Consider the following 16257-nt stretch of genomic DNA (forward strand, 5'->3'; position numbering starts at 1 on the left):
TGCTTTTGGAGCGGAAGGAGACGGACGGACGGACGGCAGAATGAAGCGCAGCGTCGCGGTCAAACAATCAAATCCATGAAAAACTGCAGCGAAGAATCCGGATCACAGACACACGCCACCGGAGCGATGCGAGCGAAGCGTTGAAGATGTTTGTCGTACTACAGAGTGTGTTACTGTGCAGTTTATATGTGCAGATACACGGTGAGTTTTCCCATTCACACCGTTGATTTCAAGGGAAGTTCAGGAATCATGTTGATATCGGGAGTCTCAGTCAAACATGTATGAATCAGTCGCTATTGTTTACTGTAATAGTGTTTACTGTAATGTAATATCAATCTGTGCTGCTGTTTATTGTCACACATGAACAGTCGGCCGATGCTAATGTTAGCTTCTCGAAGTAACTCGTCTCTATTTACAAGCTTTTGTTGTTGTGATTGTCTTGATTTTTGGCCTAAAGTGTTTTCTGTCTGTGTGTTTGTTTTGAGATCGACGATTCTTCGATTCTGTTTTTGTTTGTTTGCTTTTGTCCTACAGCAACACAAACCTCGTTTTCCCTCAAATATCTCATTTATTTCTCCTCTCGGTCTCAGCGTGCGAGCGTGTTCGGCTGTTTTGAGTGGTGATTTAACATATATGATATCTCATTTATTTCTCCTCTCGGTCTCAGCGCGCGAGCGTGTTCGGCTGTTTTGAGTGGTGATTTAACATATATGATATCTCATTTATTTCTCCTCTGGGTCTCAGCGCGCGAGCGTGTTCGGCTGTTTTGAGTGGTGATTTAACATATATGATATCTCATTTATTTCTCCTCTCGGTCTCAGCGCGCGAGCGTGTTCGGCTGTTTTGAGTGGTGATTTAACATGTATAATATCTCATTTATTTCTCCTCTGGGTCTCAGCTGCTAGCGTGTTCGAGCTGTTTTGAGTGGTGATTTAACATATATGATATCTCATTTATTTCTCCTCTCGGTCTCAGCGCATGGCGTGTTCGGCTGTTTTGAGTGGTGATTTAACATATATGATATCTCATTTATTTCTCCTCTCGGTCTCAGCGCATGAGCGTGTTCGGCTGTTTTGAGTGGTGATTTAACATGTATGATATCTCATTTATTTCTCCTCTGGGTCTCAGCGCACAGCGTGTTCGGCTGTTTTGAGTGGTGATTTAACATGTATGATATCTCATTTATTTCTCCTCTGGGTCTCAGCGCTGAGCGTGTTCGGCTGTTTTGAGTGGTGATTTAACATATATGATATCTCATTTATTTCTCCTCTCGGTCTCAGCGCATGACGCTGTTTTAGTGGTATCTGCATATATAACATCTCATTTATTCTCCTCTCGGTCTCAGCGCATGAGCGTGTTCGGCTGTTTTGAGTGGTGATTTAACATGTATGATATCTCATTTATTCTCCTCTCGGTCTCAGCGCACGAGCGTGTTCTGCATATATAACATCTCATTTATTTCTTCTCTCGGTCTCAGCGCACGAGCGTGTTCTGCATATATAACATCTCATTTATTTCTTCTCTCGGTCTCAGCGCACGAGCGTGTTCGGCTGTTTTGAGTGGTGATTTAACATATATAACATCTCATTTATTTCTTCTCTCGGTCTCAGCGCACGAGCGTGTTCGGCTGTTTTGAGTGGTGATTTAACATGTATGATATCTCATTTATTCTCCTCTCGGTCTCAGCAGCGTGTTAGCGGTGTTCTAGCATATATGACATCTCATTTATTTCTTCTCTCGGTCTCAGCTGAAGCGTGTTCGGGCTGTTTTGAGTGGTGATTTAACATGTATGATATCTCATTTATTCTCCTCTCGGTCTCAGCGCACTGAGCGTTGTTCTTGCATATATAACATCTCATTTATTTCTCCTCTCGGTCTCAGCTGCAGCGTGTTCGGGCTGTTTTGAGTGGTGATTTAACATATATGATATCTCATTTATTTCTCCTCTGGGTCTCAGCGACTAGCGTGTTCGGCTGTTTTGAGTGGTGATTTAACATATATGATATCTCATTTATTTCTCCTCTCGGTCTCAGCGCACGAGCGTGTTCGGCTGTTTTGAGTGGTGATTTAACATATATGATATCTCATTTATTTCTCCTCTCGGTCTCAAGCACTAGCGTGTTCGGCTGTTTTGAGTGGTGATTTAACATATATGATATCTCATTTATTTCTCCTCTCGGTCTCAGCGCACGAGCGTGTTCGGCTGTTTTGAGTGGTGATTTAACATATATGATATCTCATTTATTTCTCCTCTCGGTCTCAGCGCACGGCGTGTTCGGCTGTTTTGAGTGGTGATTTAACATATATAATATCTCATTTATTTCTCCTCTCGGTCTCAGCGCACGAGCGTGTTCGGCTGTTTTGAGTGGTGATTTAACATGTATGATATCTCATTTATTTCTCCTCTGGGTCTCAGCGCACGAGCGTGTTCGGCTGTTTTGAGTGGTGATTTAACATATATAATATCTCATTTATTTCTCCTCTCGGTCTCAGCGACTAGCGTGTTCGGCTGTTTTGAGTGGTGATTTAACATATATAATATCTCATTTATTTCTCCTCTCGGTCTCAGCGCAAGCGTGTTCGGCTGTTTTGAGTGGTGATTTAACATATATGATATCTCATTTATTTCTCCTCTCGGTCTCAGCGCACTAGCGTGTTCGGCTGTTTTGAGTGGTGATTTAACATATATGATATCTCATTTATTTCTCCTCTCGGTCTCAGCGACTAGCGTGTTCGGCTGTTTTGAGTGGTGATTTAACATATATGATATCTCATTTATTTCTCCTCTCGGTCTCAGCGCACTAGCGTGTTCGGCTGTTTTGAGTGGTTATTTAACATATATGATATCTCATTTATTTCTCCTCTCGGTCTCAGCGCATGAGCGTGTTCGGCTGTTTTGAGTGGTGATTTAACATATATGATATCTCATTTATTTCTCCTCTCGGTCTCAGCGCATGGCGTGTTCGGCTGTTTTGAGTGGTGATTTAACATATATGATATCTCATTTATTTCTCCTCTCGGTCTCAGCGACGAGCGTGTTCGGCTGTTTTGAGTGGTGATTTAACATATATGATATCTCATTTATTTCTCCTCTCGGTCTCAGCGCACTAGCGTGTTCGGCTGTTTTGAGTGGTGATTTAACATATATGATATCTCATTTATTTCTCCTCTCGGTCTCAGCGCATCGGCGTGTTCGGCTGTTTTGAGTGGTGATTTAACATATATGATATCTCATTTATTTCTCCTCTCGGTCTCAGCGACGTAGCGTGTTCGGCTGTTTTGAGTGGTGATTTAACATATATGATATCTCATTTATTTCTCCTCTCGGTCTCAGCGCCGAGCGTGTTCGGCTGTTTTGAGTGGTGATTTAACATATATGATATCTCATTTATTTCTCCTCTCGGTCTCAGCGCACTGAGCGTGTTCGGCTGTTTTGAGTGGTGATTTAACATATATGATATCTCATTTATTTCTCCTCTCGGTCTCAGCTGCAGCGTGTTCGGGCTGTTTTGAGTGGTGATTTAACATATATGATATCTCATTTATTTCTCCTCTCGGTCTCAGCGCACGAGCGTGTTCGGCTGTTTTGAGTGGTGATTTAACATATATGATATCTCATTTATTTCTCCTCTCGGTCTCAGCGCACGAGCGTGTTCGGCTGTTTTGAGTGGTGATTTAACATGTATAACATCTCATTTATTTCTCCTCTCGGTCTCAGCGCACGAGTGTGTTCGGCTGTTTGTCTTGCTCTCACTAAAGGTGTGTGTGTGTGAGACAGTGTGTGTGTGTGTGTGCGTGCGAACTGTGAGTCAATCAGGGAACAATTATAGAAAGTCGAGCCGCATGAAAGCATGAGAATGTGTCTAAATGTGTGTACGAGCTGGGCCAGAAAGGTTGACGTGATCTGATGCCAAATATTAAGTGTCCATAAAGCCCAATATTCCTGTATTTGCTCTTGGCCGAGTGAAGCGAGTCTCTGGCGCTGCTTCAGTGAGTTCTCCCGCAGTTCTGCAAGTTTCTAAATATTTGGGAAAGGAAATTCCCCATGTTAAGAAAAACAGGCCGTCACTGGGGGAGAAGGTTGAGGTTGCCCTTGATGGCAGTGCGCTGGTGTTTTGTGGTGGATGTGTCAAATTGGGGTTTGATTCAGTGCCAGATGCCTGCAGTTACACACACACACACTAATGCAACTCAATGGGGTTTCAGTCGCTTGTTGGGCATGGAACTTACAATAAAGGGGCAGAGATGCTTAAATATAAAAAGGGCAAGCATATGAAGGCATCCCTAAAATATTAATACAATGCTTTTTTCCAACATTGTAGGATCCACAATTGTTTTAAAATTGTATAGAAATGAGTGAGTGTTTTCCTTCAGGTTAGCTGCTTTCTCAAAACAACACCTCCTTTTTACTTGCTCAAGATTGTGAAGTCAGACTTCACACAGTCGCATGTCCTCCGTATTTACATGGACACACTTTTCGATATTTAATAATAATAGTGACGGTCTCTCATTGCTCCTCTCTTAACCCTTTGTGTCACCCAGGATACTAAAACATTTTTAGGGTTCAAATTAATTAAACCAAATATGAAGGATGTGACATAGTAAGAAATGTACATAAACATGTAATTTTGTACATTTAAAGGGACAGTACACCCAAAAATGACACATCCCAGATGTGACTTTATTTCTTCGGCAGAACACAAATGAAGATTTTTAGAAGAATATTTCAGCTCTGTAAGTCCATACAATGCAAGTGAATGGTGACCAGAACTTTGAAGCTCCATAAAGCACATAAATGCAGCATATAAGTAATCCATAAGACTCCAGTGGTTTAATCCATGTCTTCAGAAGTGATATGATCGGTGTGGGTGAGAAACATCATTATTGAAACCTTTTTTTACTAAACTGAAGCGCAGTGTTGTTTGCAACAGAGGAGCATAGATAATCATGCATAGATGCCTCATTCGGCTGGTGTGGATACGCTAACTGCGGTGCATTCTGGGAGCGGTCAACAAGGAGAGCTGTTTGAATCAGTCTGAATGCTGCTAATAAGGGATCTACATGTGAATATCTATGGAGAGAGGCTCATGCACTTACGCCACGCTTGAACTCCGCCCTCGTTAACGCATACAAACCTCAAGCTGGCCGGAAATGTAAATAAAAGTTTTAAATATTGATGTTTCTCACACACACCTGTTGTATCACTTCTGAAGACATGGATTAAACCACTGGAGTCTTGTGGATTACTTTTATGAAGGTTCGGCAATTAGTTTGGAGAAAAGAGTCGGTGTACGTTGTCTCTATGTGAACGCTCCTGAGCGCTCAAACTGAACCGGCCATGGTCATGTGTTGAACACGCCTTCCCCTTGTGTGTAGGCGCCCGTAGTCTGCTAGCACAGAATGAAACGTGTGTTTGTGTGTACATTTCTGAAGATGGCGTGTGTGACCTTTGACCTGTACGTGTTCTCTCCTTCACAGGCCTGCCGCTGCTCCTGTATGCAAACCGGCGAGACTTGCGGCTGGTGGACGCGGCTCACGGGCGGGCGAATGCCACCGTAATGATCGCCGGTTTGGAGGATGCCGCGGCGGTGGATTATGTTTACGCACAGGGAATAATATTCTGGAGCGACGTGAGCGAGGAGGCTATTAAACGGACTGTGTTTAACGGGTCGGTACCCAGCGGGATTCAGACGACAGTCGTGTCCAATCTGGCATCACCGGACGGGTTGGCGTGTGACTGGATTGGGAATAAGCTTTACTGGACAGACTCGGAGACCAATCGGATTGAAGTGTCGGAGCTGGATGGGACATTCCGAAAAGTTTTATTTTGGCAAGATCTGGACCAGCCGAGGGCAATCGCACTGGATCCCGGCCGAGGGTGAGTAATCCCAAACTGAAACGAAAATGTGACTTTGTTGAATCTCAAACTAGTGGTGCACCGATCTGGAAATTTGAGGCTGATAATTTATTTTCTTCTTAAAATGCCCTTTGCCACACTTTTGCCAGTTCTATATTTATGCCCCACACAGTTAAACCCATGAAGACGTGGTGCCGTTATTGAAGATTAAACATGTATGTCCGTTATAGCGCTGATATGAGTGACTGATGAGATATTGAGAACATGCATGCTTTAGTGACAGCTGAAGGCCGAGCTCAGTGCGCTTGAGTGACAGACGGAGCCGAGCTCAGTGCGCTTGAGTGACTGAGCGAAGCCGAGCTCAGTGCGCTTGAGTGACGGGCCGAGCGGCATATTGAAGGGAGTGTAGCTGAAAGTGCTCATGATCGCCGAACTGTCTGTATCGCTCCACACGCCTGATTATCAGGACTCACTTTAGATGTCTGATTTACGCCGCGAGCGGGCACGTTTGAGTGTCTGATTGACGCCGTGAGGGGTCACTTTTGTGTATGATTGACAGCGTGAGGGGGCACGTTTGAGTGTATGATTGACGGCGCGAGGGGCACGCTTGAGTGTATGATTGACGCGCGAGGGGCACATTTGAGTGTATGATTGACGAGCGAGGGGCACGCTTTGAGTGTATGATTGACGCCGTGAGGGGTCACTTTTGTGTATGATTGACAGCGTGAGGGGCACGCTTGAGTGTATGATTGACGCGCGAGGGGCACGCTTGAGTGTATGATTGACGCGCGAGGGGCACGCTTTGAGTGTCTGATTGACGCAGCGAGGGGCACGCTTTGAGTGTCTGATTGACGTAGCGAGGGGCACGCTTTGAGTGTATGATTGACGCAGCGAGGGGCACGCTTGAGTGTCTGATTGACGCAGCGAGGGGCACGCTTGAGTGTATGATTGACGCGCGAGGGGCACGCTTTGAGTGTCTGATTGACGCAGTGAGGGGCACGCTTGAGTGTCTGATTGACTGCGCCGAGGGGCACGCTTGAGTGTCTGATTGACGCTAGCGAGGGCACGCTTGAGTGTCTGATTGACGCGCGTAGGGGCACGCTTTGAGTGTATGATTGACGCGCTTAGGGGCGCGTTTGAGTGTCTGATTGACGTGCGAGGGGCACGCTTGAGTGTATGATTGACGCGCTTGAGGGGCACGCTTGAGTGTCTGATTGACGCAGCTTGAGGGGCACGCTTGAGTGTATGATTGACGCGCGAGGGGCACGCTTTGAGTGTCTGATTGACGCAGTGAGGGGGCACGTTTGAGTGTCTGATTGACTGCGCGAGGGGCACGCTTGAGTGTCTGATTGACGAGCGTAGGGGCACGCTTTGAGTGTCTGATTGACCTGCTGAGGGGCACGCTTGAGTGTATGATTGACGTGCTGAGGGGCACGCTTGAGTGTATGATTGACGCAGTGAGGGGCACGCTTGAGTGTATGATTGACGCTGAGGGGCACGCTTGAGTGTATGATTGACGCTGCTGAGGGGCACGCTTGAGTGTCTGATTGACGCGCTGAGGGGCACGCTTGAGTGTCTGATTGACGCGCTGAGGGGCACGCTTGAGTGTCTGATTGACGCAGCTGAGGGGCACGCTTGAGTGTATGATTGACGCAGCGAGGGGCACGCTTTGAGTGTATGATTGACGCGCGAGGGGCACGCTTTGAGTGTCTGATTGACGCGCTTGAGGGGCACGCTTTGAGTGTATGATTGACTAGCTGAGGGGCACGCTTGAGTGTATGATTGACCTGTTGAGGGGCACGCTTGAGTGTCTGATTGACGCAGCGAGGGGCACGCTTTGAGTGTCTGATTGACTGCGCGAGGGGCACGCTTGAGTGTCTGATTGACGCAGCTTAGGGGCACGCTTGAGTGTCTGATTGACGCTGCGAGGGGCACGCTTTGAGTGTCTGATTGACGCAGCGAGGGGCACGCTTGAGTGTCTGATTGACGCAGCGAGGGGCACGCTTGAGTGTATGATTGACGCAGCGAGGGGCACGCTTGAGTGTCTGATTGACTGCGCGAGGGGCACGCTTGAGTGTCTGATTGACTGCGCTGAGGGGCACGCTTGAGTGTCTGATTGACGCGCTGAGGGGCACGCTTTGAGTGTATGATTGACGCAGCGAGGGGCACGCTTTGAGTGTATGATTGACGGCGCGAGGGGCACGCTTGAGTGTATGATTGACGCGCGAGGGGCACGCTTGAGTGTATGATTGACGCGCGAGGGGCACGCCTGAGTGTATGATTGACGCAGCGAGGGGCACGCTTGAGTGTATGATTGACGAGCGAGGGTCACGTTTGAGTGTATGATTGACGTAGCGAGGGGCACGCTTGAGTGTATGATTGACGCCGTGAGGGGCACGCTTGAGTGTATGATTGACGCCGTGAGGGGCACGTTTGAGTGTATGATTGACGCAGGGAGGGGCACGTTTGAGTGTATGATTGACGCAGTGAGGGGCACGTTTGAGTGTATGATTGACGCGCGAGGGGGCACGCTTGAGTGTATGATTGACAGCGTGAGGGGCACGCTTGAGTGTATGATTGCCGCAGCTTAGGGGGCACGCTTGAGTGTATGATTGCCGCAGCGAGGGGCACGCTTTGAGTGTATGATTGACGCTGCAGGGGCACGCTTGAGTGTATGATTGACGCCGTGAAGGGCACGCTTGAGTGTCTGATTGACGGCGCGAGGGCGCGCGCTTGAGTGTCTGATTGACGCCATGAGGCGTGCATGTTGAGTGTCTGATTGACATTGCGAGATGACAATAAAAGATGGCCGACAGGAAGGGACTTGCTAGAAAGACTTTGGCAAACTGTGAATATTCAGAAGTATTCCTGGTATTAAGATGCATTGTGGGTAATCCAATCACAAGTGGTCAGTGCTGAATACAGGTAAACTGGGGTCAAAGACACACATGACCACATCAGAGGTGTAAACACTGATCCATCCTGATGTGAAGCCGCACCCCTCAGCTGTCAATCAACCGCTGTATAAGCCAAGCATTTAATCTGCCGGCTGTGTGAAACTGCGCTTTATATTAGCATGCATTAGCACACTGACATGATGTGTCTCAGTTTTCAGTAGAGAAATACACCCGTACAGGAAGGGAAACAGACCGTATCAGATGTGAGCCAACGCTTGTACCTGTAGCCCACATGTTAGCAGCTGTGCAGGAACTAGCAACATGTTCCAGCATGTTTCCTGCGTGTTCATGTTTAACACACCACGAAGTTACAGGTTTGTTTGGATCTAGAGTGACCGTACGTCCATTTCTTTACAGACGGATGTGTTCTTCACTTTGAAGTACGCTTCATATTCCTGCAATTAGCTGTTGAAATTCCTCACAGGTCCGTTTATGACGATGGCCCAAAGTTTGCAGGTTTCACATAGAAACATGGTGGAACAGTAGCCTAAGTAGGTCTGGGTACCTCAGCGATTGATGCTGACTATCACACCTGGAGTCGTGAGTTTGAATCCAGGGTGTGCTGAGTGACTGAAGCCAGTCTCCTTAGCAACCAAATTTGCCTGGTTGCTAGGGAGGGTAGAATCACACGGGGTAACCAAATTGACCAGGTTGCTAGGGAGGGTAGAGTCACATGGGGTAACCAAATTGGCCCGGTTGCCAGGGAGGGTAGAGTCACATGGGGTAACCAAATTGGCCCAGTTGCTAGGGATGGTAGAGTCACATGGGGTAACCAAATTGGCCCGGTTGCTAGGGAGGGTAGAGTCACATGGGGTAACCAAATTGGCCCGGTTGCTAGGGAGGGTAGAGTCACATGGGGTAACCTAATTTGCCCGGTTGCTAGGGAGGGTAGAGTCACATGGGGTAACCAAATTTGCCCGGTTGCTAGGGAGGGTAGAGTCACATGGGGTAACCAAATTTGCCTGGTTGCTAGGGAGGGTAGAGTCACATGGGGTAACCAAATTGGCCCGGTTGCTAGGGAGGGTAGAGTCACATGGGGTAACCAAATTGGTCCGGTCGCTAGGGAGGGTAGAGTCACATGGGGTAACCAGATTGGTCCGGTCGCTAGGGAGGGTAGAGTCACATGGGGTAACCAAATTGGCCCGGTTGCTAGGGTCACATGGGGTAACCAAATTGCCGTGGTTGCTAGGGAGGGTAGAGTCACATGGGGTAACCAAATTGGTCCGGTCGCTAAGAGGGTAGAGTCACATGGGGTAACCAAATTGGTCCGGATGCTAGGGAGGGTAGAGTAACATGGGGTAACCAAATTGGCCCGGTTGCTAGGGAGGGTAAAGTCACATGGGGTAACCAAATTGGCCCGGTTGCTAGGGAGGGTAGAGTCACATGGGGTAACCAAATTGGCCCGGTTGCTAGGGAGGGTAGAGTCACATGGGGTAACCAAATTTGCCCGGTTGCTAGGGAGGGTAGAGTCACATTGGGTAACCAAATTGGCCCGGTTGCTAGGGAGGGTAGAGTAACATGGGGTAACCAAATTGGCCCGGTTGCTAGGGAGGGTAGAGTCACATGGGGTAACCAAATTGGCCCGGTTGCTAGGGAGGGTAGAGTCACATGGGGTAACCTCCTCGTGGTCGCTATAATGTGGTACTCGCTCTCGGTGGGGCGTGTGGTGAGTTGTGCGTGGATGCCGCGGAGAATAGCATGAATCCTCCACACGCCTACGCCTCACTCGTAACGCACTCAACAAGTCACCTGATGAGATGAGCAGATTGACGGTCTCAGACGCCGAGGCAACTGAGATTCGATCCTCCAATTTGAGTGCATTGGGAATTGGGCATTCCAAATTGGGGAACAGTAGCCTAGCCCTATGTCTAAAAATATAGCTGGCAGATAACGCAGCTAGCTGATGAAACCTGTTTCTGATGAGCTTGCTAGCTAGTTTCACTTACCGTCAAACTTTGAGGTACCAACGGTGTGCTTGATGGGACAGCCGTGATGTGTTATAGATATGTCACAAACCCCATTTAGTGTTCTGTTCAATTTAAGCATTCGTGGGTGAAATAGCTTAATCAGGACCGCGACCTCTCTGACATCCCCTCTTTCGAAATGCCAATAATCAAGACATCGGGGATTTGGGGGATTGGGAGAAGGGTTTTGGAAGAGCACTTAAAACACCTCCTCGCACTGTATGTTATGGAATCTATATCTATACCCAGCCCTGCTCCGAAATGGGTTTGTGGCACCTGTAGCAGACTGCCAGCAGTAACCAGGTGAGCCGTTTTCACAGGGGGGCTGATGGGTAACCGGACACTGACCCCAACGACACAGTCGCTTTTGTTCTGAGGATGTTGTGTTGTCGTTTGAAGCACATTCGCAGTTGGGGGAGGGAATCATCGGACGATTCAGGGACTCGTGATCTCGTTCAACTGGCTCGTGTTTGTTTGCACAGTGTAAATGCTCTTTTCTGTTCTAAATGGCGCTTGAGATTCGCTTTGTGCTGCTTTTGCAGCGTTGCACAACACGTGCCCCTTGACTCTCTGAAGTGTTTGGTCTTGTGCTTCCTTAAAGCAGCGGTTGAGAATGTTTGAGAGAACGATGATGGATCTGTTGATCTCGGCCAAACCCGTCTCGACTCTTTCATCCGTTTGTGTGGATAATGAAAGCAGTTTAGCGTCCCAGTGCAGATAAAGTTTGTCTTTGACGTGCTGCTTGTTTTTGGACTGGGCTGAACTCCGCCCCGTCTCTTTGAAGCTCAAACCTGCTGCAGGACGCCCGTCTGATCTCAGATGAATAGAGGAGTCGGGTTTCTGTCATGGTTTTGTCTGGTTTTGGGTTCAGGGAGTCGAGCAGCAGATATTGTGAATAAGATTTCTCTGTCCTTCATTGTGTTCATTGTAAGTTTGTGGGATGTTTTAGAACAGCACAACTCTCCCCAACACATGATTTAAACAATAAACCGCATTAATACTCCAGTCCAAACATTCATGTGAGATTAACCAGAACTTAAAACTCACCTGAGACGATGAACGGCTGCTAAAAACACTCTTCATTTACATGACACACATACACACACTCACACGTGCACACACACACACACACACACACACTCATTCAGTGTGATTGTGTGTGTGTGTGTGTGTGTGTGTGTGTGTGTGTGTGTATGTGTGTGTGTGCGTGTGTGTGTGTGTGTGTTAAGCACATCTGTCACTCGGCCGACAGGAAATGAAATGCCCTCGTCAGGTCATGATTGGATAGTTTGGGATGTTTGATAAGGTCAGGGTTATGAAAGCTGTTCTCCGTCTCTCTGTAGGTACATGTACTGGACGGACTGGGGCTGAAATCCCAAAGATCGAGCGAGCAGGAATGGACGGAACTCATCGCACCGTCATCATCGACACTGAAATCTACTGGTCGAACGGACTGACGCTCGACTACAGCTGAACAGAAGCTCTACTGGGCCGACGCCAAGTTTAATTTCATCCACCGCCCAACCTGGACGGGTCCGGCAGGTGAGGCTATACTGTGTCACGCTCTGATGTTTGGAACGCAGTTTTCCTGAAGCTCACGCGGTGTTTGGTTGGACGCTCACAGGGAGGTCGTGGTGAAAGGATCGCTGTCGCACCCGCTTGCACTCACGCTGTACGAGGACACGCTCTTCTGGACGGACTGGAACACACACTCCATACACTCATGTTACAAACACACGGGAGAAAACAGCCGAGAGATTCACTCCAACATCTTCTCTCCGATGGACGTCCATGTGTTCAGTCAGACGAGACAGCTGACGGGTAAGACACGGCACATCTCAAGGGGTTATTATTAGTGGTCAATGGCCGAATCCAATATCTAGAGAGCAGGATGACTGATGTAAGTTGTGATTAACATAATATGATTTAGCAATAGCAAATCAGATGTACATGAAATTTGTCACTTATTTTATGATTTATTTACTTTTAACCCCAAGCAGAAAGTGTTGATTATGCTCTGATGCATTTATTGGTAATGCGCTCTAAGTCCTCGTGGTGGTGTAGTGACTCACCTCAATCCGGGTGACAGAGGACGAATCTCAGTTGCCTCCGCATCTGAGACCGTCAATCCGCGCATCTTAATAATAATAATAATAATAATAATAACTTTATTTTGTATAGCGCTTTTAAAAGTTAATTCTCAGAGCGCTTTACATAGCAAAATTAAAAAAAAAAATAAATAAAAAATAAAGAATTAAAAAAAAAAAAATATAAAAAACACATAAAAAGGCATGATCACACAATACAAAATATTTCACACAGGATTACAAACCTAAAAACAAATTATAAATAAATATCAAGACAGATTAAGACCATAAGATACATCTCATTGACAACCACCAATATTACCTTTACCCAAATGCTTCCGTAAAATAATGAGTTTTAAGTGATGTTTTAAAACTTTTCAAAGATGGTGCAGATCTGATTTCGGAAGGCAAGGAGTTCCATAACTTTGGGGCTGACTGAGGAGAATGCCCTATCACCCATTGTTTTTAGCTTCGTTACGAACTTGCAAAAGACCGGCATCAGCAGAGCTGAAGATTACGTGTTGGGATATAGGGCTTTAAAAGCTCGTGCAGATATTGAGGGCTGAGTCCATTCAATGCCTTGTACGCCAACATCAGAATCTTAAAATCAACACGAAATTTAACAGGTAACCAATGCAAGATCTCTAAAATGGGTTTTATATGATCTCTTTGTCTTGTCCTAGTCAGAATACGTATGGCAGAGTTTTGTACCAACTGAAGTTTATTCAGAATTGATTTTGATGCTCCTGCTAACAAGGCATTGCAGTAATCAATTCTAGAAAAAACCAGAGTATTAATTAATTTTTCAGATACAGGAAAGGACAGCATGGGCCGTAATCTGGATATATTTCTGAGATGAAAAAAAGAAACTCTAACAGTATTACATACGTGAAGATCGAATGTTAAATTAGAATCAAAAATTACTCCCTTCTTATCACATGACTTATTGAGTGTGTTACCGTGGAGACGTAGCGCGTGTGGAGACTTCACGCTATTCTCCGCAGCATCCACGCACAACTCACCACATGCCCCACCGAGAACGAGAACCACATTATAGTGACCACGAGGAGGTTACCCCATGTGACTCTACCCTCCCTAGCAACCGGGCCAATTTGGTTGCTAAGGAGACCTGGCTGGAGTCACTCAGCACACCCTGAATTCAAACTCACGACTGCAGGTGTCAATACTCACCCCAATACGAACATATTCTTTGTGATACAATTACTATAATGAAATACTCCATCACTATACTACACAATCACTGCTCAATACTTCATCACTATACTACACAATCACTGCCCAATACTCCATCACTATACTACACAATCACTGCTCAATACTCCATCACTATACTACACAATCACTGCCCAATACTCCATCACTATACTACACAATCACTGCTCAATACTCCATCACTATACTACACAATCACTGCCCAATACTCCACCACTATACTACACAATCACTGCTCAATACTCCATCACTATACTACACAATCACTGCCCAATACTCCATCACTATACTACACAGTCACTGCTCAATACTCCATCACTATACTACACAATCACTGCCCAATACTCCATCACTATACTACACAGTCACTGCTCAATACTCCATCACTATACTACACAATCACTGCTCAATACTTCATCACTATACTACACAATCACTGCCCAATACTCCATCACTATACTAGACAATCACTGCTCAATACTCCATCACTATACTACACAATCACTGCCCAATACTCCACCACTATACTACACAATCACTGCCCAATACTCCATCACTATACTACACAATCACTGCCCAATACTCCACCACTATACTACACAATCACTGCTCAATACTCCATCACTATACTACACAATCACTGCCCAATACTCCTTCACTATACTACACAATCACTGCTCAATACTCCATCACTATACTACACATTCACTGCTCAATACTCCATCACTATACTACACAATCACTGCCCAATACTCCACCACTATACTACACAATCACTGCCCAATACTCCTTCACTATACTACACAATCACTGCTCAATACTCCACCACTATACTACACAATCACTGCTCAATACTCCATCACTATACTACACAATCACTGCCCAATACTCCATCACTATACTACACAATCACTGCTCAATGCTCCATCACTATACTAAACAATCACTGCCCAATACTCCATCACTATACTACACAATCACTGCTCAATACTCCATCACTATAGTACACAATCACTGCTCAATACTCCACCACTATACTACACAATCACTGCCCAATGCTCCATCACTATACTACACAATCACTGCCCAATACTCCATCACTATACTACACATTCACTGCTCAATACTCCACCACTATACTACACAATCACTGCCCAATACTCCTTCACTATACTACACAATCACTGCCCAATACTCCACCACTATACTACACAATCACTGCCCAATACTCCATCACTATACTACACAATCACTGCCCAATACTCCACCACTATACTACACAATCACTGCCCAATACTCCTTCACTATACTACACAATCACTGCTCAATACTCCATCACTATACTACACAATCACTGCTCAATACTCCATCACTATACTACACATTCACTGCTCAATACTCCACCACTATACTACACATTCACTGCTCAATACTCCATCACTATACTACACAATCACTGCTCAATACGCCACCACTATACTACACAATCACTGCTCAATACTCCCATCACTATACTACACAATCACTGCTCAATACTCCATCACTATACTACACAATCACTGCTCAATACGCCACCACTATACTACACATTCACTGCTCAATACTCCACCACTATACTACACAATCACTGCTCAATACTCCATCACTATACTACACAATCACTGCTCAATACTCCCATCACTATACTACACAATCACTGCTCAATACTCCATCACTATACTACACAATCACTGCTCAATACTCCATCACTATACTACACAATCACTGCTCAATACTCCACCACTATACTACACAATCACTGCTCAATACTCCACCACTATACTACACAATCACTGCTCAATACTCCATCACTATACTACACAATCACTGCTCAATACTCCACCACTATACTACACAATCACTGCTCAATACTCCACCACTATACTACACAATCACTGCTCAATACTCCATCACTATACTACACAATCACTGCTCAATACTCCACCACTATACTACACAATCACTGCCCAATGCTCCATCACTATACTACACAATCACTGCTCAATACTCCACCACTATACTACACAATCACTGCCCAATGCTCCATCACTATACTAAACAATCACTGCCCAATACTCCATCACTATACTACACAATCACTGCTCAATACTCCATCACTA

At 46.0% G+C, this 16257-nt stretch overlaps 1 protein-coding gene across 1 annotated transcript in view; it reads left to right on the forward strand.

Moving 5' to 3' along the window:
* The window catches only part of LOC127638971 (low-density lipoprotein receptor-related protein 6-like), a 46085-nt gene continuing 29828 nt past the window's right edge, over positions 1-16257 (forward strand). The window contains 7 exon segments of the mRNA XM_052120763.1: positions 1-201; positions 5479-5878; positions 12122-12146; positions 12148-12249; positions 12251-12296; positions 12299-12320; positions 12403-12599. Of these exon segments, the coding sequence (XP_051976723.1) occupies positions 147-201; positions 5479-5878; positions 12122-12146; positions 12148-12249; positions 12251-12296; positions 12299-12320; positions 12403-12599 (847 nt within the window). The 5' untranslated portion in view covers positions 1-146.

The sequence above is a fragment of the Xyrauchen texanus genome, chromosome 47 (assembly GCF_025860055.1).
Source record: "Xyrauchen texanus isolate HMW12.3.18 chromosome 47, RBS_HiC_50CHRs, whole genome shotgun sequence".
NCBI classification, from domain to species: Eukaryota; Metazoa; Chordata; class Actinopteri; order Cypriniformes; family Catostomidae; genus Xyrauchen; species Xyrauchen texanus.